The following is a 23,102-nucleotide window of genomic DNA, read 5'->3' as shown; positions in this document are numbered from 1 at the left end:
CTGCTGTTTGCGTGTGCGTGTTTGTGGCGCGCGTGCGCGTCAGTGCTGACTGGCACTTTGTGGGGATTAAGTGGCGGGAATTAAGAAAGCTTGTCGCTCCGCTCGGACCTTCTCGCTGTAAACTGACTCGCTGGCTCGCTGACTCGCTGACTCGGACCTCCCGGCGGACTCTTCCCTGCTTGTTGGCCGTCAGCGAGATGTCTCAAAAGGTGGTCTTGATCACGGGATGCTCGTCCGGCATCGGCCTGGCGCTCGCGGCGCGCATCGCCAACGACGACAAGAAGAGATTCATGGGTAAAGACAACAATTGAGCAGTCGCGATTCTTTTATTCTCTGGTTGTTTGTTCGCTATTCGAAAAGTTGAGCTGTTTAAAAGCAGTTGCCTGAATGCGTCTTGAAAAGTATCCGGCAACTGATGCTTAGTGATCATTGAATATGCCCTGATATGGAAAAGTGAGTATTTGAGAAAAACTTAAGCGTTATAATGGCACGATATTGGACGTGTGTGTGTGTGTGCGTGCGTGCGTTGGCGCGTGAGTGTACGCCACCATGAGGAACGTGAGCAAAGGCGAGGCGCTGGTGGAGGCGGCGGGTCGCGCGCTGGGCCGAACGCTGGAGATCAAGCAGCTGGACGTGTGTGACGAGACGTCCATCAGAGCGTGCGTGGACAGCCTGCCCCAGCGCAGGGTGGACGTCCTCGGTGAGTCGCACCTGCAACACTGCACACGGAATTCTTAGTATTTATAAAAATAAAAATACATTTAAAAAAGAGCAACGATCCGACCAGCTTCTCTCTTTCTGTTGTTTAATTGTGGCGAGGGGTTTTATGTGTGTGGTTTCCGCAAATGCACGCGCGCGCGCATTTGGAAATGAGAATTTGTAGCAAAACGTGAACATGTAGCGACCAACTTCGTCTGTCTGTCGATTAGCGCGGGACTTAACAGCAAGCATAGGTGGCCAAAAACATGCCTAACTAGAATTGAAACGGTGCCGATTAACTGACCAACAGAGGGCGCTGCAACCTCACAAACACAGTTCAACCTTTGGAACAGGTTCCAATTATTCATTTTAGAATATAAAACGTCTGAATTAAAAATTCGCAAATATTTCCATGCTACATTTTCATTTGTAAAAAATGTGGAAGATATCGAGCTATTTTTTGTGTAACTTCACAAAAAGTACAACAGTTGAATCTTAAATGTTGAACAAATAAACCCATTTTTCACATGAGTGTTCATTTAATTTTAAAAAGTGGGAGAACATAATTATGCTTTTAATTGAAGAAATGAATTAGATTTTTGTGATTGCGTGGCCTTGAGTGGGAAAAGTTGCCGACATACACAAAAGTGTGTTGGGTTCATGTGCTACCGCATGAACCCAACAGACTGTTTGGGGAAACATCAGGGCTGGACGAGCACCAAAAAAACAAAACACTAAATCATCCCTGGCATTTGGACTTGGTTCTGCCAACTCTTCTTGCCTCAAATGTCGTTCTGCCGTTTATTGATGACGCTTCCGTTTGTTTTCCATATTCGGAATGGATTCCTGGGCTGGTCCTTCTAAATTGTCTTGTGGTCAAATGCAGGAAATAACCATGAAAAAGCAGCAGCGCTTCGGCCCCAAAAAGAAACAATCACAGCATTTTGCCGAACAAACATTGAAATAAGTTATAATGGCTTCAATATGCAAACAAAAAAGAAAAGATTTTGCCTTGATTTGCGACGCAGCCGCTTGAACGTTGAACCCGTTTACAACTTCGTCGCTTGGCTGTTGTTATTTTTTGATTGTACTTTCATGGCGACATTTTGCAGTCATTATTTTTCCACTCTGAAATGATGGCAAACTTTGGACGTTCTCCACCTTTGACTGTTTCCTCCCGGCTCGTGTTGGTCGCTTCACAATTCCGTCTAAGTTGACAAAAGAAAACAAAACGTTTACTACAAAGTGTCTTCAGTAACGTAACGACACACCTGCGCTGGCGCGAACCTCATTAGCTAACCGCATCCCAGTGCCGCCTCCCGCTGAAAATTAGAGACTTAACAGGCCAGGCCTGCACGCATTCCACATCACAGATACGACCAAGCGGGCGCAAATCAAACCCGCGCGTCCCGTGCGTCTCCATAAGACCGATTTGGATTGTTGACCTGTCGTTTGACTTGTGACGCGTCCGAGCTTGACTTCCCGTGTCAGTCAGCAACGCCGGCATGGGCCTGATCGGCCCCATCGAGTGCCAATCGCTGGACGAGATGAAGACGGTGATGGACACCAACTTCTTCGGCCTGGTCCGGCTGCTCAAGGAGATCCTTCCCGACATGAAGCGACGCAAGAAAGGTCACATCGTGGTCATCAGCAGCGTCATGGGCATCCAAGGTCCCGCCCACCCGCCGCCGCCGGCGCCGGCGCCAGGAGACCCTTTTAAGCAAAACTCCTCGTGTGTCCACAGGGATCCTCTTCAACGACGTCTACGCCGCGTCCAAGTTCGCCGTGGAAGGATTCTGCGAGAGTTTGGCAGTGCAAGCGCTCAGGTTCAATCTCAAGTAAGCCACACCTCCACCCATCACACGCGGCTATTGATCGCACTTCCTGCCTTCGGCTCCGAATCAAACAATCGGAGCTTGGATAAAGCGAAGGCCTTAATAATTCTTCAGTTGCTTTGTTGCAATTAGGAGGGAAGACTTTGGGATTTCCCAAAACTTTTGCACATTTCCTTCCCACTTCCTGGATGTCTTTGACATGATTTGCATCAATGCCAGCGTTGCACGTTTTCCTGCACGCGGCCCAATACTTTTGTCCACACATTTGACTTCAGCATCAGCCTGATCGAGCCCGGCCCGGTCATCACGGAGTTTGAGCGCAAAGTGTACGACGAAGGTCTGAAAACGGATCTGAGCAACGCCGACGCCGTGACGGCCGACATGTTCACCAACATCTACCTGAAGAACTACAAGCAGATTTTCGAGACGCTGGGACAGACGGCGGAGGATGTGGCTGAGGTGAGTGACAACTTGCAGGAGCCGCTCCGCAAGCCCCGCCTTGGGGGGGCGGGGCCACTCCTGGAGCCGCTCCTGGAGCCGACGTGTCTTTGGTGTCCCCTCAGCACACGCTGAGGATCATGACGTCGGACAACCCGCCGTTCCGCCACCAGACCAACACGCTGTACACGCCCATGACCACGCTCAAGTACGCCGACCCCAGCGGCGACCTGCCCATCGACACCTTCTACAAGATGGTCTTTGAGCACGACAAGATCTTCAACGCCAGCCTCAACTTCCTCAAGCTGCTGCGTTGGCGCAGCAGACGCAGCTTCGCGCTGGACAAAAGCAACTGACGCGTCCTCCATTTTGTTGCCGGAGGAGCCCATGAAGTCCCCTCGTCAAAACCTGTGCTTGTCTTTAGCCACGCCCACAGGCAGTCATGGGACATTTTACCAGCTTCAAAATATTAGCAACAGCTCCCGTACCTGCACACGTCACATCACATATTAAATGTGGAATCATGTGGCGTCAACATGTGAAGATTTCTCCAATCATGACTAAAATGATCAATAATACAATCCCGGAAAAGTCAAGATGGGAAAAAGAGACGCAACACGTAGAAATAATGCATGTGAAATGCTGTAAAAACATATTTTCACGTAAATGGCTTCAATTCAAAATATTTGAAATGTTACATTGAAATTAAAAAAGAACCATGAATCAAATGAGTCAAGCTTAATCATGTAAAAGTCCAACATTGCAAGAACTTCCTGAGGACAAAATGTTTTGTGCGTGTCAGCATTTGTCCTCGTCATGTCGACTAAACGCGGATTACGTGCGATTATGTATTTACACTAATCTGCGATCCACGTGTCTATTTATGTGACGGACAAACGATATCTCCAAAAAGATGGCCTTCACGTTAAAGATGCCGTTGAAAAAGGTTGCCATCGTTGTCATGCGCCACCAATGCTCAGATGAGTACGAAGAGCCCCGACCGTTTGACTCGGACCGCACCTGTCAGCTTCGAACTTCCCTTTATAGTCGCGTGTGCGGACCGTCACACGCCACAGATTCTTTGGGGAGGGGCCGAGTTTTTCTTACCTCATTTGAAGTCATGTCTTCGTTTGTCAACTGTGGCTGTCGCTTTAAGATTGTGCACGTACTCGCACGCGCACCATCAACGAGCCTGACACGCATGCTGCAGTTACGCTTTGGGCCAGAGGTGGCAGTCGTGAGCAAAAAAAGTGACTGCAAAAAGATCCTTTAAGTACTTTGCACAAACGTTTCAATTGAGTGACCTCAATGTGTACCCCCCCCCCCAATCAAAACGTGCGTAGGCCGTAAAAGGTGCACGTTCCCTAATGACCACTGGGTGGCGATAAACAATAGCACAGCAGAGAAATAATAACATAATGGCAGGAAAAAATGCCTTAAATAAACGTCTTAAATAAAATCTAAGGCACATTGAAAACATCAAAATGGGAACACAATTGAAGGGTTTTAACTGCTTTCTTATTTTTAGAATCAGATATTGAAACAAATATACATCTTTTTCAAAATCATGCAGGTTCTCACTTTGCAAATCCACAATTGTGAACATAAAACAATGTATCACAATTAAGCAACCAGAAAATGTAGCTGTTTTTTAAATAACATTTATTGAGCAGAGAAGAATACGAATACCAGTCAATCCAATTTACATGACTCACATAATAATAAAAAGATAAAATAAAAACGGGGGTAAATAAAAAAGAATTCAGGAAGCTCCCAGAGTTATTTCATTTAGCCGTGTGTTTACGCGAGAAAGACGACATCCGGTTTCCCAGTGACGTCACATCCGCACAAATGTTGGCTAATGTTGTAGTACATTTTGAAAGTAGTCAACGGCGGAATCTGACGTTTATTTGACGTTGACGCATTTCGTGGATTCGTTTCTTATCCGTCTCATTAGCGACGCCCTTTAATCAGTTTCCCGGCGACGTTGGATCAATTGTGAGTTCCGTATGAGCGAGCCGTTGTTCGCCTTAGCTTAGCCTCGTTTAGCTTAGCTTTAGCCATGCTCACGGGCGGAGGCGGCGGCGGCTGAGCTGTTCCGTTGGATTCGTTCGGCTACTAAACCGCCTGCTTTCCACTCCGCCGCTGAACCATTTGCACCCTTTGTCACGTCGAGCTTCCTTCGTAATATTTGAACTTGCCATTTTGGCCCGATGTTGTGCGGAGACGTTTCGCTTTCTGTTGCGGTGTTAGCATAGCCTCAGTTAGCCGCCGGGCGGACGGACGGACGGACGGACGTCTTCTATTCGCTGGATTGCGCGCGCTGCGCAAAACACAAAGGAGGATCCCTCACTTTTATTAGTGTTGTTATTTGTATTCATTTTTTTCGAACGATGGCTTCGTCCTCCGGCAACGACGACGACTTGACCATCCCGCGCGCCGCCATCAACAAGATGATCAAAGAGACGCTGCCCAACGTGCGCGTGGCCAACGACGCGCGCGAGCTGGTGGTCAATTGCTGCACGGAGTTCATCCACCTCATCTCGTCCGAGGCCAACGAGATCTGCAACAAGTCCGACAAGAAGACCATCTCGCCCGAGCACGTCATCAACGGTGAGAGGAACCCCGGGCCGTCGTGTCGTCACGCCCCCTCCCCCCCTCCCCCCCCCCTCCCCCGTGTACACGTGTCATTCTCCCTTTCAAAATACTGTAGGTTGCATCATCACTCAACGATACCAAATAAACAGGGAGAAAGAGATTTTGCAATAAACCTTCCGATTATTGCACAAGATAAAAGTGTCATGTCCGATGTGAGCGTGGCGGCCGGTTCGAGTGTTGGTGGCGTGTTGACGTTGTGGGTGGTGCCCCCCGCAGCTTTGGAGAGCCTGGGCTTCGCCTCGTACATCACGGAGGTGAAGGACGTGCTGCAGGAGTGCAAGACGGTGGCCTTGAAGAGGAGGAAGGCCAGCTCCCGCCTGGAGAACTTGGGCATCCCCGAGGAGGAGCTGCTCCGGCAGCAGCAGGAGCTCTTCGCCAAGGTAAGGAATGACCGGCAAAAGATTGTCCCAAGGGCTCATCTTAGCTCTCGCGCCCTTCCCAACCTTCAGCCTGCCGACCTTTTTTACGTCCAAATCATGACAAACGTGCTCTAGACCGCAACAACTCCAGATACTTGCAGGAAGTGACGGAGGCTCCGTTTCTTACTTTTACTCTTTGAAGAAAATAGAAAATTCTGAAAATCGTAGTTTTTTTTCATTTCAATAAGCAAATTGCGTGGCGTCATTATGTCTCACTGGATCAGAGCCTATTTTCCGACATGCGGATCTAGATCACGTCCGAAAACACAAACCCGCTCGCGTTTTGAACGTTTGTGTGGCGCGTGACAGGAGGAATGCTCCGATTCCACTTTTTTCGTTACCGATTCGACGCCGATACCGATCCCATCCATACCAAATTGTCTTTGCACAATAATATTCAAAAAATTTCACACTAAAAACCTCAAACGCTTTTAGACGCTCTTTCATGTCTTTGAAATATTTGTGAACATGAAATGTTGTGTATGATTTCCATTCAATGCTTTCGATACACGTTGAATGAACGTAATCATGAAGCGACGTCCGCTTTTATTGTCTTACCTTCAAGCCGTGTTCATGTTTCAAGCGTGCGGCCACGTTAGCTTCCGTTTACACGCCGTCGTGTCGGCACGTAAACAAGTAGTTGAAGGCGACGTGCTTTTCTTGTTGCTCTTCGTAGATTAAGAAAATAGATCATCACCGAATGCCGCCTTGATGTACAAAATGGCGTCACAACAGGCGTCATTCGTGATCTGATGTCGCGTGGCCCGCCTCGCAAACTCTGTTGCCGCTTCCCACGCGGCCGTCCTTTCACGCTCGCTGCTGCCGAGGTCCGCTGGGCGAGCTGGCGACGCGGGGCCCGCCTTCCTGCCAAAATGGCTTCCGATGTTCGCCCCGTGCAAATTTGACAGACATCGGCTGCGCCAACGTAGCAAAAGTGAAATTATGTTTCGCTCGTCCTTGGAGACGTGAACGTGCCCAAGAGCGAAGCCGCCGTGGATGGCCGCCATTTTGACAGATATCGGATCCATTTTTTGCCAACATTTGGGCCGATGCCCGATCCACGTATCGGAGCATCCCTACATGACGGCAAGCGCCCGCTGGGCAGGATGAAGGGGACGGACGGACGGACGGACGGACGGACGGACGGACGGACGGTCGGTCGGTCGGTCGGTCGGTCGGTCGGTTCAGACGACAACTTTTGGGGATTCTTTAAAACAAAAAGCGGGCGAGCGAGAGCGCGAGATCATTTCCGATCCTTTTCTTGCGTTAACTCGCTGGCTGCCGTCCGTTTTCCTGGTCTTGCCCGCAGCGGTTTTCCCGCCTTTTGCCGGCTCTTTCGAGACCTGCAGAAGTTTGTGTTGCGTCAACGCTTTCTTCTTCTTCTTTTCCCACCAGGAACAAAATGTGGATTTTCTTTTCCTTTTTTCTGACCTTCCTAATCACATGTTGGACATTCTTTTATGCAAAAGGACAGAAATTGAGCTTTTTGTGACAAACACATCAAGCGGCGCAGAAGACAATTTTTGTATGCATCCCAATAATGCACGAGAACAGCTTTTGGTTTTGTTGCATTTGACGAGGACGTTGTGGGCTTTTGCCGTCCACCGCAACGCAGCCCCGACAAATGATGAGCCGCCGTCAAGCGCCTTTGAGTGGCCAAAAATGTGCTTTAGAAATGTCATGCATTATTATTATTATTATTATTATTATTATTATTATTATTATTATTATTATCATCTTAACATTTCAGGAAATGAGTTTGTTGAACTTCATTTGACCCCCAACTTTTGAATGCATACCTGGAAGCTTTTTTTTGTTTCGTTGTGTTTTGCAATGCATGATGGGATTGACGCCACGGTTGTGCGTGCGTGCGTGTGCGTGCGTGCGTGCGTGCGTGCAGGCGCGGCAGCAGCAGGCCGAGCTGGCCCAGCAGGAGTGGCTGCAGATGCAGCAGGCGGCGCAGCAGGCCCAGATGGCGGCAGCCAGCGCCGCCCAGCAGTCCGGTTCCTCTCAGGACGAAGATGAAGACGACGACATGTGATCGGGAAATGGACACGCCCGCAAGGACGGACGGACGGACGGACAGTGCGAGGAAGACAGACTCACAGACTTTGATTTCCTGCCGCGTCTCCTTGAAAACTTTTCCGTTTTGGATGTTCAGACTTTTTTTTTTTGTCTCCTTCTTTTTCTTCTAAGCTAAAATATTGACGTGTCAGCATTACTGATCGGCGTCACCAAAGATGGCCGACCGACCGGCAGCCGACATGTTGTTCGTGTTGACGATGTCAGACGAAGAAGATGCTTTGTGTGTCTATTTGTTCATTCCACAAACTTCTTCCAGCAATAAATTCTCTTTTCCTTTTTTAACACCTCGACTCGTGCCGCGTCTTCTTCTGGTGCCGGCGGCTGCAAACGGCCTCGACGTGACGCCGAAGACTTTTGTTGTCTCGTGCTGTAGCAGATGAAGAAGTAGAACATTGGCGGCCATCTTGAATCATTTCATGGCATTCTTCATCCACAAACACGGACTTTCTTCCTTTCCTTTTTCTTTTTTGTGTCATGACTGCCAACGTCCAGCGTGTGTCGCTGTCTGCTTGTGATCTGGCATGAAAAAGTTGCTGTGGAAAATCACCAGGCCGCGTTTCACAACAAAACAAGTTACATATTAGATGAATTAAATCAAGCTCAAAGAAAAACAAGCTTACGCAACCCTGCGGTGACACCTTGCATAAGTTTGTGTGTTTTGTAACTGCGGACGCATTCCTGGCGATCCAAAATATCTTCAAAGTTCTTCCCATCTTGAAGGCGACCCATTTGGCAGTGCAAGTGCTCATCACTGGCTTGCGGGAAAACGCCAAAGAAGCCGCCGTGGAAAGCGTCAAGACGACAGAAAGATGTCGAGAATGCGTTGAGCTCGTTGGCCGCTGCCAGTTTGTTCTCCTCGCGCCAACTTCACAGGAAACGGAAAAATGCCGACCTCATCAACGACGGGCTCATTTCTGCAAAGCGCAACATCTGGCAAAATTCAGGTCCGATTTTCATTCACACATTTTGCCAGCATTCAAACAATTTGTCGCAGATTCCAATTTTCTTCCGATTTTTCTGATTGGATTTTTTTTGTACTCGGGTGCCACATGGGTTCGAGCTCACCAGATCTCATGACATGATTATTTGGTGTCGTGGCTCGACAAAAGTCCTTGTTTGATTTCCTGGAAAAAAGAGGAGGGGCTTGCAAACGTTGTATAAGATTTTGGCTGACTTGCGGTCGTGCCAGCGTGTGGCTGCTTTTTATTGGAGCAAAAGTTGCTAGTTGAGAACAGAGCTTGCGCGTGGAATGTTTTCTTATGCAACAACTTTTCGACCCACTTGGACGACATCTTCTCAGCCTCGCATGTTGCTAGCGCACGTAGCATGTTTAGCATCTTCTTTCACCTGACTTGCACTTTCCACATGTCAAGACACGTTTAGTGTTTGTTTGAAAACAAAAGAGTCGATGGTCTGGTTTCAGGCTCACACATGCCGGCTCTCACGTAAACATGCCCGCTCTCACGCACACACGCCCGCTCTCACGCACACACGCCCGCTCTCACGCACACACGCCCGCTCTCACGCGCACATGCCCGCTCTCACGCACACACGCCCGCTCTCACGCACACACGCCCGCTCTCACGCACACACGGCCGCTCTCACGCGCACATGCCCGCTCTCACGCACATACGCCCGCTCTCACGCACACACGCCCGCTCTCACGCACACACGCCCGCTCTCACGCACACACGCCCGCTCTCACGCACACATGGCCGCTCTCACGCACACACGGCCGCTCTCACACTTCATCCGCTGAACAAAGCGTCTCGTGACTGATCGCCACCCTCAAATATTCTTTACTGATGCCATTTTTCAAAGATGCGTCACTAAATAAAAAATATTACAGTGGACGGACTCCAGCTGATTGCAAATTGCAGACATTTGTGAAAAATTATAATTGCTATGAAAAATATGTAGTTCAAAAACACAATTTTTGCACAAGCTTTATCAGGAAAAAAAGTTTTCTAGCCTTTAAATGTATTAGCAATTTAAAATTGTGTTTTTTTTTTTATACCTTGAAACACGGAAAAGTTTGAAATAATGTTACACTAAAACCTTTCGTTCCATTTCAAATTGAAGGTCCAAAATCAAACGTTCACCATTTTCGCCAAGACGTGAGCAGTCATGTGTATTCCGCTTAGCAAGCTGACCCGGGTCGCCCCCGCGCCGCCTCACACAAACGCGCCGATTGTCTTCAATCGTTAGCGCATTTGGATGCTAACTGGACACCAAAGCACATGTTGCTCGTTATAGACGCTCACGTGGAGCTCGCGCTGAACATTAGCATGTTGTTAGCCACGAGCTACGTTAGCACACGGCTGTATTTAGCTAAAAGCTCTTTGAGTCCGTTGAGTCATCTGGCTGTGTTGCGCTATTGCTAATCTACATGTCGTTTGTATTGTTTACGCCGAGCAGGCGGTGCAAGTGAGCCGCTGCTAATTGATGGATGCTAATCAGGAATATTCAATAAATGTCGGGAAACTCTGAAATGCTCCTTTTGGCGCATCATGAAGTTTGACTTTCAGCGCTGTCGTCGTCATCCTCACGATGAATGTCAATTTTCTTTCTGTTGGAAACGCTCCAAATGTGTGTGTGGTTTCTTAGAGCTGACCTCTGATTTGAACCGTCAACACCCGCCGTCTTGTAACGTAGCATTATATTTGATGATGGTTGAAAATTGTTGCCATTGTCGACTGTCGTGTTCTTTCTTTAGAACCTCGGTTGCTTCCACCAAAACGTTTTTGTGAAAAGAAACACCGATTTTGACCCAAGCCTGAGAGAGTTTTGAATGGCAACATTTATTTACAGATGTGCAACTACGAAACATTATGCTGACTCAGCGTTTCTAACTTGAGGTTCGTCATTCACCCCATGAACGGCATCCCCCCCCCCCCCTTCATTTTCGGACCACGACGCCTACTTTTAAATCCTCCGCTCGAATGGGAGGCGGCTAATCTTGTCCAACTTCCAAAGTGTTCGCATTTCTCTCCCTCCTAACGGGCAGAACGAGCCAAGACGCCCCCTTAACATTCTACTGGAAAGCTGCGCGATCTGTGATCCAAAGTGCTGCAGTGCCGCCGTCGGCTGCTCGCCAGCTTGAAATTCACACAAGCCGAGTCGGACCTCGGTCCGCGCCAACCCAACGAGAGCGCTTTTCCACGTCTGCGGCAGAGAGCACTTGCATTCCGCTTGACGGTCACGGACGTCCATGGCAGTCAACCAAGTGAAAGAACCGGAAGCTGGCAAATGTTTCCCCTGTGGGCGGTACAAGGGTACGAAAAGTTGCAGCAGGTCGGTCACGTGATCAACGAGGGCGTCACATCTTTGGCTGCAAATTCCTTTCCCCTGCGCCAACAGGCAGGTTCGTGTCGGGTCCGCGTCCCAAGAGGTTTTAGTCCTGAGAGAAGGTTGCATGCCGGAGGACATTCTAGTCCTGAGGGAAGCTTCTAGTCCTGATTGAAGATTCCAGTTCCAAAAGTAGACTTTTAGTCACAAGGAAAGTTCTGGTCTCGACAGAGGTTCTAGTCTTGAGGAAAAGTCCACCGTTGTAGTCCACAGACAAGATTCTTGTCCCTGTCCCGAGAGGAGGTTCCAATGCCCTCGAGAAGGTTCTGGTCCCGAGAGAAAAGTTTCTATCATGCTGTGCAATGCTAATCTAGAAGAGCAGTCATGTGACCTACGAAGCAAGCGCCAAAGGGGAGGCGGCAAGTTTATTAAAGAGCAGAAAGCAGTAAAAAAAAAAAAAAGGTAGAAAACGTCAACTGTCATTGGTGGGTCACATTTCTAGCAAGGGTGCCACATTATTGGTTGAACTCTCCAGACTCCTCCCCCTCCTCCTTCAACAGGCAGGTTCGTACCAGGGCCTCGGTGACCACGTACGGATCGCAGTTGGCGGACGGCCGGCGGTCCTCGAAGTAGCCCTTTTGCTCCTCACCGACGGCCCGCGGGATGCGGATGCTCGCACCGCGGTTGGACACGCAGGCGGAGAAATGGTCAATGTTGGAGGTCTCGTGGTGGCCCGTCAGGCGCCGGGCGTTGTCCAGACCGCCTTTGGGGTCGTAGGCGCGGATGTGGTAGTGGTGGCGCTTGGCCAGACGCTCGATGGCCGCCTCGATCACCCTGGGCACAACGTTTCAAAAAAACAACAACTAGACGTCGTTTTAAATCAGATTGTGAGACGAAGGTTCGAGTCCCCGGAGACTCGGTTCGGTCACAAGCAAAGATTCTACTCTCAAGGGAGTTAATGGTCTCATCCCAAGAGAAGGTGATATTTACCCGAAGCCATCTTATCATCTCGTTGAAGTTTCGAACCGTTTGTGTGCTTTTTGTCCTGAGACAAAAGCTTGTGGTCCCGAGACCGTGTGCTTGCGTGCAGTACTCACTTGAGTCCTCCTTCCTGCCTCATGTCCTGGGTGCTGAAGTTGGTGTGGCAGCCGGCTCCGTTCCAATTTCCTGGTATGGGCTTGGGGTCAAAGGACGCAATCAAGCCAAAGTCTTCGCACACTCGATGCAGAATGTAGCGCGCCATCCACAGATGGTCGCCCATGGAGATGCCCTCGCACGGCCCCACCTGGAACTCCCACTGGAAACGCAGCAGCACAACACAAACGTCACCGCGTGTCCTGCAGGCGTTGCACAAGTTGTGCAACAATTCAGCACTTGTATTATTATTATTATTATTATTTTTAAATAGAAACGGGCTATGTCGAATGTATCCATGCATCTGCTTTTGCTCATCTGGAGCGGCATCACAGGGCCAGCGAAGCTGGGAAAGCCCAGACTTGTGTCTCCCCAGCCACTTCCTCCAGCTCTTCTGAGAGGATCCCGGGACTTCCCTGGTCAACCTGGAGACATCGTTGGTCCAGTACTTGGGATTTCCCTGCTGCGATGTGCCCGGAACGCCTCAGTGGGGGAAGATCCAGGAAGACCGAGACGGCAGACTTTCAACTCTGGCATCCATCCCTTTTTCAACCACTTGGCTGATTTTCTCTCACTCATGACCCCCAAATGCTTGGAACTGGTCCATTCGGGGCGGGATCTCATTCTGGACCTGCTTTCAGACAGATTCTCAGTCCTGATTGTCATTGCAACTGCTTTGCAATCTTCTTCCTCACTTGGCGTGTTGGTGGAATTGAGGTGCTTGGGTACTTTTTTGTCTGGTGCCAACACACAAACAAAAGTCGGACCCCCCCGACCGAAAGCAGAAGGATGCTACATTCGCGTCCATCGGGGGGAACCTCAACAGACAGACACACTTGGGGGAGTCTAAGTCTCTAAGCCTACAAAAAGCCTTTGTCCCTTCAGGCTGGTCTGTCCCCATTGGGCGCTTACATCAAACCCTCTCATCACCCCCCCAACTCACACTCATACAGTTTGGTCAGCGGTTCGAGTCATCACCTGTGCTGGCATGACCTCTGCATTGGAGCCGCAGATTTTCACACCGGCGTACAAACAGCCTCGGTAGTGAGCCTCCACCACATCGCGTCCGTACGCTTTGTCGGCGCCGACGCCGCAGTAGTACGGACCTGACGGGGGCAGCCGAGCAGCGGCCGCTCGTTAGCAACCAGCCGGCAAACTGCTAGTCGGGCGGCGGCCGGTGCGCTGCTCACCTTGGGGTCCCGGGAAGCCGTTGCGGGGCCATCCGAACGGGTGCCGGTCGGTGCCCAGCAGCGTGTACTCCTGCTCCATCCCGAACCAGGGACGCTCCTTCTCCACCAGGCTCATGATGCGACGACACCGGTCTCGGAGATTGGTGTCTGGGGGGGCGGAGCAGACAGAAGCATTTTTCTCCCTTCTTGTATCCGGACCAACAACAGAATATTCGGCCAGAGAAAATCATACTAAAGAGTTGGCAAGAAGAGTAAAGAAGGTCTCCTGCATTGGACAAAAACACGGACGGCAGTTTCACATGAATCCGCTTGGACACTTTGTATCTGGATAAACAATCGATTTGAAGAAGAAAAAAAAGTTGCCGTAGTGCAGTTGTCAATTCTCCGTTGTGGAAGACCGGTCTGCGATTTTCTAAAGAAGATAAAAACAAAGAAAATAGCGGAAGACCACTCTCAGGACCCAAACCTTTTTTTCTTAGGATTAACACCTCCCAGGACTAGTACCGTATCTCAGGACTGGAACCCTCTCCCGGACACCTGCAGAACCTTCTTTTTGGAGTAGTACCATCTCTTGGTACCAGGATTTCTCTCCCCCCAAAAACCCCATCTTTGAGACAAGGCCTTCTGTCAAGACCAGAGTCTTCTCACGGGACTGGAAGCTTCTCTTGGGACTAGAACCTTATCCACAGCTAGAACTCTCCCTCTGGACATTCTCCCTGGACCAGGACCTTCTTTTAGACTTCTTTATCACCATCCCTCGGAATTAGAACTTTCTCTCTAGACTCCAACCTTTTCTCTGGACTTGAACGTCTTCCCTTCAGACTACAACCATCTGTTGGAACTCCAACTTTCTCTGTGGACTACAAACTTGACAGCATCTTTTCTCGGGACTCAATCTTTGTCATGGGACCAGCACTTCTCTGGGGTCTTAGCGGCCGGTCTGTGAACGTACCTGCGGGTTCTTTGTCGTAGTTAAGCACCTCACACAGGACCAGCTTGTTGGGGTCTTTCCTGAAGGGGTCCCGGAAGATGGCGACCGGGATCAGGAACATGTCGCTGTTGGAGCCCTCGGACTGGAATGTGCTTGACCCGTCAAAGTTCCACTCAGGAACATCTGACACGCAACATCATGACATGGTCAGCATCACATGACTGTAATAACATGTTCGTATGACATCCGAGTGTTCTGCTAATCACATGAATGCGCTCCCGAAGACACAAACGGAATTAGAAGTTTACTGCCAGCCTGTGCTTTCATGTTATGACATTAAAGTAGCTATAAATTAATAGCAATGTCATTACAAATTCAAATGTTTCAATTGTAACGTCAATTAATTCATTTTGTATAACATAATTTCATCTTTATGACAATGCAATGTCGAAATATGTAATAACACATTTATAACAATGTAATGACAAGGATGTAAATAAAAATGTAAATAAAATCGATATATAAATATATATTGTACCCTTAATAACCTCGAAGTCTTTGAATCGAAGCACGTTTACAAATATTACTACTTGAAATTGAAACAATCAAAGTACACACAACATTTGAATGTAATTATACGGTCAGTTATAATTAACATGACCACAAATTCATAAAACTAAGTTTAATTACATCTTATAACATGACTGTAATTACATGTTTGTAATAACATAATAATAACTCAGGATTGAACTTTATTTAACTTTAGGGGTAGGTTGATTTTGATTTGTCAGTTCACATTGTAAATAAAGATTTCAATTTTAAAAAAAATTAGGACTATAATGGAACTATTTGTTCATTACATTAACAATTACAAGTTTAGATGACTGCATCTAACAATGTAATGACAAGTTTATAAATCATGAACGCACATAAATGAATGCAAGCCGACTGACCTTGGACGCTTTTGAGTTCCCAGTCCAGGGTGCGGGTCTTTGAGCGTAGACCTTCTCCGGAGCCATCGATCCAGATGTAGGTGGCCTGGACCTTGTCTCCTTGGGGGAGGTCCAGGTACTGCTGCCTGACGGTCTTGTTGAGTTTGGTGCTGGCTGCGATCGACGACATGCTCACAACTTGCAATCTGCGCGAGGAGGAAGAGGAGGAAGAGGAGGAAGAGGAGGAAGAGGAGGAAGAGGAGCAGACGACGATGAAGAAGATGAGGAGGTGAACTGAAGCTGTCAATCATTCCTGCCCGGTCCGCGGGTTTTTATACTCGTGCTCGTCGCCTCCGATTGGCCACACATGACCGCGCCTCATTGGGGGCGGGGGCGCGCCTGCTCAACTTTGTCTGCGCGCACACACGAAATCCATCAATCAATTCCTCGCCTCATTGATCAATAGGCTTTGTGTGCGTCACGTGAACTTGCGTCGTGTGTGTGACCGTGAGACGAAACAAAAACGCCGAATCGCACGCGTGCCTTTGAAATGTTTCGTCTCGCGTTGCCATGACAACCACTGACTGGCGCGTTTTATTGGGGGCGGGAGAGCATGAATGAATCAAAGTGTTCGCTTGCAAGTTTTACAACCCAATCTGTGCTCAAACAGCGACATCTGGTGGACAAAGTGTGCCGTGGCGGCGGCTTCGCACCAATTCGAGGAAGAAATCATTGGGCTGCTGACGTCATGACCAGTTGGACTTGCCTTGTACGACTTTTTGTTGACAATGAGAAGGAAAGGCTTTCTATGGACTAACTACACAAACGAGGACAGAAGGTAAATGTAAAGCAACAAAAAAATTCCTTTTGGCTTTTTTTTTTTTTTTTGGTGCAGGATGTGAGACATGATGAATCCAGAACGAATTTGCCAATAAATAAGTGAAAATGTTCGCTAATGTGACAATAAATGAGCTGGTGGCAAATGTGCAAATGCTTGTTCTATGTGTCTGTCAATATGCAAATGAGCTGAGCTGCTTGTCCGCGTCGCTCACCCATCAAGCAGCTGCCAAATTCCACGTGCGACGCCAAGGTCCCGCACGTGCAAGTTTGCTCTCAATTAGCCAACTTGGAAGTCAACTGGACTTTGATTCCACATTCGTGCCGCACACGGCAATCACCATCAAACTCAATGAAAAGAAGAATAAGCGGAAGATTCCAAATATTGCTGCCGTCTTGCCAAGGTAACGTGACGGTGACGTCACGCGCACGCCGGCCTGTGGGCCAGGGCGACGAGCCGTGGTGACGTCACCGCGCGCTTTAGCTCGGCCTCGCGGCAACGCATGCGTGCGTACGCTTGTGACGTCATGGCTGACTCTGGACAATGACGTCACCGATTTAGCTAGAAGATGGACTTCTTTTTTGTTATGCAGTATTTGAAAAACAGTATTTCTTTGTATCGGCATCGGTTGTCTGTGACTGACGTCATCTACCACAAGATGGCGCTGTTACTCCACATTTACTTCTTTCTTTTCTTTTTTAATACATCCGGGGGTTTTCTGCAGTATTCTGCTTCCATTTTTCTTTTCAATTAAAAATATTTGCTGTTTCGGTCAATGACGTGAGCATCCTTCTAAAATTATTATTATGATTTTTATTTTTTTTCCCCTTACTTTAATATTTAAGATGACCAAACAAATGTACAGAACAGACAAAGATGGGTCCAGGTCCAGAAAGTCAAACGTGGTAACGGGTTGACCTGGCGTTGGGTGCACCCGTGACTAACTTGACTTTGTGGATCTGGATTGGACACACCTGAGCTCCTCACACCTGAAATGTGGAGTTCACGTCATTTTGCTTCCAACATTGCTTGCTGACTTGGACGGCGTTTATGGAACCGTCTCAAATGTGCGTGCGTCGCTCCAGTTAAGCTTCAGCATTTTCATTTCAAAGATACGAACACATGATTTTCTCAGCCCTCTAATGCATCGGCCACTCGGATCCAAATTTCAGTCATAAATTCAGACATATCCTTGGATGTCCAAAAAACGGAAAAAAAAAAATGCTACTGCTAATGAAATTCTTTTGTGTGGTGTCGAAATGAAAAGTGTCGCCATAGCAACAAGCATCCTGGGAGCAGCTGTAGCGCCAAAGCGCTCATTTGTCTGCTTTCCTTGTGACTTTGTGCTCACTTCATTGAAAGTGAAGAAGCAGCGAACGATTTCGCTTCATTTTGCGCATGACCTCGTTTGCCAACAATTTCTTGGTCTTCTTTGGGAGCCAATTAACAAAGTTGACGCAAGTGGAACCCTCGCAGGTCATGAAATCACTTTCTTTCTTTTTCATTTCACTTGTTCACCTTGGACACGTTTGCTTCCAACGCTCAAGGTCAAACCTGCAACGACGTCCCAAATTCCAACGTCCATGAACTGCTTTTCATTTCTTCTCAACAATCTGCTCGTTTGTTCCGTTTTTTTTCCCTTTTTTTCTGTCCAATCCCATTTCAGCGTCCTCGTCGCCGCGTCAGGCTCATCTGTTTGTTTGCTGGCTCGCCATGACATCAGCATCGTTCCGTCCTCTGATTGGTCGCCGCAGCAAAGCCAACTCGCAAAAACATCTGTCGACATCTTCACGCGTGAAAAGATTTCATGGGCATTTCTGCTGAATGAAACATTTTTGCAAACGTTTTGTCATGTTAGCTAAACGCGATGACGCCAGCCGTGACATTTTTGTCCACTTTTGGGCTAGCTAGCATAGCTAGCCTGCTAATTAGTTAGCTCATTCTTGACCTCGCAGCTGAATTCAAAAACTAGCTGAAGTCTTGTGTTGTAGCTGCGCGCGTGCACATGTGTGTGCGCGTGTGCGCGTGTGCGTGTGGCGCCAAGTGAATGGGGAAAAAAAGCTAATGAGCAAAATGATTGCAATCATTTTGATGAATGTTGAAGTAATTGAATTTATAATAGAACATTTAAAATCTGCTCTTTCAATTAAAGTTGGTTAATTGAAACTTTGCAATTACTGGGTGGCATTTAATTAAATCGCAACACACACGCACACGCACATACACACGAGATGATGCGGCGTGTGTGTAATGAGGACAACCAGACTTTGTGAAAGTGACAAAATAACATGAAAAAAGTGACAACATCCAATGATGACACGTTGCTTTGTTGCTGTTAAGAGTTAAAAAAAAAAAAAAAAACAGCCCAACTATGCCATCCATGAGTTCCGCTCGGCCATTTTGAAACGGCCGAGCCTCATTAGCATATGTCAATGACCGCTTGTTCTCTCAGCATCATTTGCATACTGAGGCTCATTAGCATGTTTAATGATGTGCCGCATTAGCATATTTGGCGCTCATTTGCATCCGACATGTCAAGGTGTTGCAAATGGTCATGGTGGTGTTGGCCTGTGACGTCACTGCTCCTAAGGCTCCTCCCCCATTGAGAGTAACGCTGCGTGGGCGGAGCGTGCCAGCGGCGTGGACTACAAAAGCGCGGGGAGCGCCTGAACGCGGTAAATAATTCAGCTCGTCTTCCTTTTGTTCTTCAGAGGCAGCCGCCATCCGGGAGCGTGTGTGCGCGTGTGCACGCGTGCGCGATGGACGAACATCATCCGCGGCCGGTGCACGCGCACGTCGCGGCCGGAAATGACGGCGACGATGGCGGGAAAACGGACGACAGCAACGCCGACGTCTTGCCACACGTCATCGACGTCACTCAGCAAAGTCTCGAGCACGCGCAGGCCAGGTGACGCGCACGCACACCAAGTCATGTGACATCATCCAAATTTGGATTCAAAAAAAAGTGATTTTGCCATTTTTTGAAAGTGTCTCACCTCAGCAAAGGTGTGCAAAGCTTATTTGAATGCATTTCATGTTTATGCGCAATTCAAATGTGTTGAGAAGGTTTAAGTTGACTTTTGAAATGCTACAAAAGTGTGTTAAAAGTGAAAAACAAAATACTGTAAACTTCTAATGACTGCTAATGTTGAATCCTTAATAAAATGTTTAAAAGTACTTAACTGGAACACGCGATTGGATTTGAATAATGAATTCAAATGATGATGAAAAACGACTAGCAGATGATTAGCTTGACATTTGCAAATGTGAGGTCAATAATATGAAAGAAAATAGCATCGTTTTTATTTGCAAATGTTGATGAAAAATATATAAATGTATTGATTATTACGTTGTATTTCATCCATCTTCCAAATGATCACTACAGTATTCCTATTTTTAAAACAAGGTTGATTTCCAGTCAAATTTCAAACAAGGGACAACATTTGTTGAATGCTATTCAATAAAATGAAATCATAAATATGAGATGCGTTTTTGAGATTGTTGTCGATGTTGTCAATCGGACATCTTGAAAAAAATGTGACCTCTTTGTGATCGCGTGTTGCAGGAAGCGCAAACTCAACTGGCAGCGCTTGAAGCCGCCGGCGCTCCTCAACGTACGTTGTGACATCGAAGAGCAAACAGGTACGCCCGCCCGCAACATGGCAGCCTCGTGAGCACGATGATGATGAAGATGATGATGATGATGATGATGATGACGCAACAACTCGCTCGCGGCAGGCAGGAGAGGCAGAGCCTCACTGCCACCTGCGCTGCATGCCAATTGATTCACAACAAATCAAATCAATGAAGTGAAATGAAGAGAAGATCGCAGTGCGGACACGGATTTGTACAAAAGTATTGGGACGCACACAGGAAGTGGAAATGCATTGATTTCCTTTTGATGTTGTACGCGTGTGCGTCTCAGCGCTGAGCTTTCGGGCGAGCCTCGATGACGACGAGGATGATGAAGACGCGCGGGACGCTCCGATGACCGGGCTGGAGCGCATGCGGAGGGCGGAGGGCGTGGCCAGCCCGGAGATGGGCCGGGACCCGGCGGTGGGCGGGGCTGGTCCCGACGGCTCGGACTACCGAGAAAAACTGACGCAGATCCGGCGAATCTACCGCGTGGAACTCCACAAGTACCAGCAGGTGACCGCCGCTTGTTCGTAAACGATGATGATGAGCGCCAAAACCTTATTCCGGATGTGCGCGTGTGTGCGCGTGTGTGCGTGTGTGTGTGTGTGTGTGGCGGGTCAGGCGTGCAGCGAGTTCACGACGCACGTGCTGAACCTCGCACGCACGCGTCCGGTGCCGTGCGAGGAGATGGACGTGATGGCGGGCGCCGTCCAGCGCAAGTTTCGAACCATTCACACGCAGCTCAAGCGCAGAACCTGCCAGGCCGTCGTCGTCCTGCGCTCAACGTTGCGCCAGGACGGGTGGAGACTTTTTTTTTTTTTATCTTTATTTAAAAATCTTCACGGATGATCAGAATCATCATTTTCTTGGTCACATGACAACTTTTGCCAGTTTTGCATGTCCCTTATTTGCATCCAGCTCATTTGCATACATCTTTGTTCACAATACTTCAAATGATGCTTTCCATTCTCATCATCAACTTTTTTCTCGTCAGTTTTCCTGTTTTTGCACTTTGTTGTCAACTTCCGACTTCTCTTCATCCTCCAACTTGAGTTGATTTGCCGTCGGTGGCAAACGTCTGCTTATTTGTTTGTTTGTTTGTTTGTTTGTTTGTTTGTTTGCGGACAGATGCAAACGGCGCAAATTCAATAAGCAGGCCACCGAGATCCTCAACGAGTATTTCTACTCGCACCTGAGCAACCCCTACCCCGGCGAGGACGCCAAGGTGGAGCTGGCCAAAAAGTGCCACATCAGCGTTTCGCAGGTATTCGCCAACAAGATCTACGCGTCGCACACTTTTGCAATTTGACTGCTGGAGAATCGCCACAAATTCACATTTCGACCTTTTCATGTTATTTGTAGAATATAAAATAAAGTCTTTTGATCCAGTTTTCTCTTACATTTTAATAATGAAATTGTTGTACTTTTTTTTCCAATTGTAGTGTCTAAAATTACAAAAATGCATTCTCATTATTTTCAATAATTTTTTTGGGTTAAACTGTATCTTATTTGTAGATTTTTTTAACCTCAAATATTTGTATTCTTATAATTTTGCCATTTTATTTTTTGTAAATTCACTTTTTTTTTTAATCTAAAATATTTACTTCCCGTTTACTACTTGTTTACTTTTTGTTTCGCACCAAATTTGAGCTTTCATACATTTTTCCTCTTCATTTGAAAAAAAAATTCTCACATTTTTCATTTTTATTCCCTAAAATTTTATAATAATAATAATAATAATTTGAGCAGTTTTCAGCATCATCGCAGACAAATGACAACTAACTTTTTGCATCTAAAAGTACAACTATTTTCCCATCTTGTTTCTGTTTTTGTCACATAAATGATATTTGTCCAATCATTTTTCCAATTTCGTTTTGATCAAAGGTTTGTGTCAATTTGTGACATGGCACCTTTTTGCATTTAGGTCTCCAACTGGTTCGGCAACAAACGGATCCGCTACAAGAAAAACATCGGCAAGTTCCAGGAAGAAGCCAACGTTTCTGCGGCCAGAACCGCCGTCGACGCGGTATCGGCAGCGTTCGGCAGCCCGGCAAATTCTCCCGCCACTTGTGAATCGGCAGGTGAGACCGGAAGCGCCCACGTTGGTCCGCGAGTCCACTTCCAAGTTGCAGACGGTGAGCGTTCTGTTCCAATGACGGCTTTTGTCTGCCACAGGTCTTTTCAACGCCAGCGAACTGGCAATGCCTGCGAGCGGCCAGGAGGGGGCAGCAGCGTCCAGTCGCCGGGACGCGCAACTGGAAGTAGAAATGAGACATTTTTAAATTTGATTACCGTAAAATCACATCTTTTTCACCACACTTCACTGAATTCTTCCCACCTAATTGTTCAAAGGATTTTCATAAAATTAGTTTTTACATTTTTTAAAATGATAACTTTCTGTTTTCATCATTTTTCAAATAATATTGATAACATTAGAACTTTTTTTACTGCTGAAATTCACTTTTTATTGTACTCTCATACAATGACACTTGTTTGTGAATTTACTTTTAAATAAAAAAAATCTTTGAATGGACTGCTCAAAATCACTTTGTTTACTTCAATTTTCAATCATGTTTTTTCACTTTTTTTTTTCAACAAAAAATTAAAACATTTGGTCACACTGTCGTGCGTAAAGTATTAGTGATTGTTAAATGATTGTTGACGCCCGCCCGTCATTGATGGACTGACGGACCTCCCGTCAGCAATGGCCGTTTTTTTGTCAGGCTCGCATGGAATTCGATGCGCCTGGTGTTACTGCCACCTATCTGTAGATACAGCGTACTGCATAACACACTTTGATGGTTTCATGAAGTAAAGTTCCAAACAAAAGGCAGGCTTTCGAATTGAGAAGAAGTCAAAGCCAATTGAAGTGCAGTTTGTCAAATGGAGATCACTGATTGGCTATTTAGCTAGAAAATGCAAATGATTCCTCAGCTGCGCCGTTCGATGACGTCACGCTACTTTAATCACATCGTAGCTCTGACGAGGCTGTGATCATTTGCCGCACGTTTATTCATAA

The 23,102-nt window shown here is 47.4% G+C and overlaps 4 protein-coding genes across 5 annotated transcripts; 3 read left to right on the top strand and 1 right to left on the bottom strand.

Moving 5' to 3' along the window:
• Positions 1-82: 82 nt before the first annotated feature.
• Positions 83-3,700, top strand: LOC144062366 (retinol dehydrogenase 8). The gene is made up of 6 exons (XM_077583689.1): positions 83-294; positions 539-700; positions 2,191-2,370; positions 2,444-2,537; positions 2,810-2,993; positions 3,098-3,700. The coding sequence occupies exons 1-6, from the start codon at positions 198-200 to the stop codon at positions 3,326-3,328; spliced, it is 948 nt and encodes a 315-aa protein (XP_077439815.1). The 5' UTR covers positions 83-197; the 3' UTR covers positions 3,329-3,700.
• A 1,074-nt stretch (positions 3,701-4,774) lies between these two features.
• On the top strand, positions 4,775-8,418 carry dr1 (down-regulator of transcription 1). The gene is made up of 3 exons (XM_077583687.1): positions 4,775-5,585; positions 5,847-6,010; positions 7,950-8,418. Exons 1-3 carry the CDS (start codon positions 5,366-5,368, stop codon positions 8,088-8,090), a joined length of 525 nt encoding a protein of 174 aa, XP_077439813.1. The 5' UTR covers positions 4,775-5,365; the 3' UTR covers positions 8,091-8,418.
• A 3,415-nt stretch (positions 8,419-11,833) lies between these two features.
• LOC144062210 (glutamine synthetase-like) lies at positions 11,834-16,085 on the bottom strand. Its single transcript, XM_077583312.1, has 6 exons — positions 15,631-16,085; positions 14,699-14,860; positions 13,747-13,893; positions 13,535-13,662; positions 12,520-12,719; positions 11,834-12,256 (listed from the first exon to the last, which is right to left on the bottom strand). The coding sequence occupies exons 1-6, from the start codon at positions 15,797-15,799 to the stop codon at positions 11,938-11,940; spliced, it is 1,125 nt and encodes a 374-aa protein (XP_077439438.1). The 5' UTR covers positions 15,800-16,085; the 3' UTR covers positions 11,834-11,937.
• LOC144062209 (pre-B-cell leukemia transcription factor 1-like) lies at positions 15,777-22,616 on the top strand. Of its 2 annotated transcripts, XM_077583311.1 has the most exons (9): positions 15,777-15,898; positions 16,280-16,447; positions 19,159-19,355; positions 20,013-20,089; positions 20,373-20,596; positions 20,705-20,883; positions 21,212-21,347; positions 22,008-22,164; positions 22,259-22,616. In XM_077583311.1, exons 3-9 carry the CDS (start codon positions 19,207-19,209, stop codon positions 22,363-22,365), a joined length of 1,029 nt encoding a protein of 342 aa, XP_077439437.1. In that variant the 5' UTR covers positions 15,777-15,898; positions 16,280-16,447; positions 19,159-19,206; the 3' UTR covers positions 22,366-22,616. The 2 variants fall into 2 exon arrangements, with proteins under 2 accessions (XP_077439437.1, XP_077439436.1); XM_077583310.1 differs by lacking the exons at positions 15,777-15,898; positions 16,280-16,447 and adding an exon at positions 17,835-17,923.
• Positions 22,617-23,102: the final 486 nt, after the last annotated feature.

The sequence above is a fragment of the Vanacampus margaritifer genome, chromosome 13, assembly GCF_051991255.1.
Source record: "Vanacampus margaritifer isolate UIUO_Vmar chromosome 13, RoL_Vmar_1.0, whole genome shotgun sequence".
NCBI lineage: Eukaryota > Metazoa > Chordata > Actinopteri > Syngnathiformes > Syngnathidae > Vanacampus > Vanacampus margaritifer.
The sequence above is the reverse complement of the archived record's forward strand: the minus strand, read 5'-3'. Positions and strand labels throughout refer to the sequence as shown.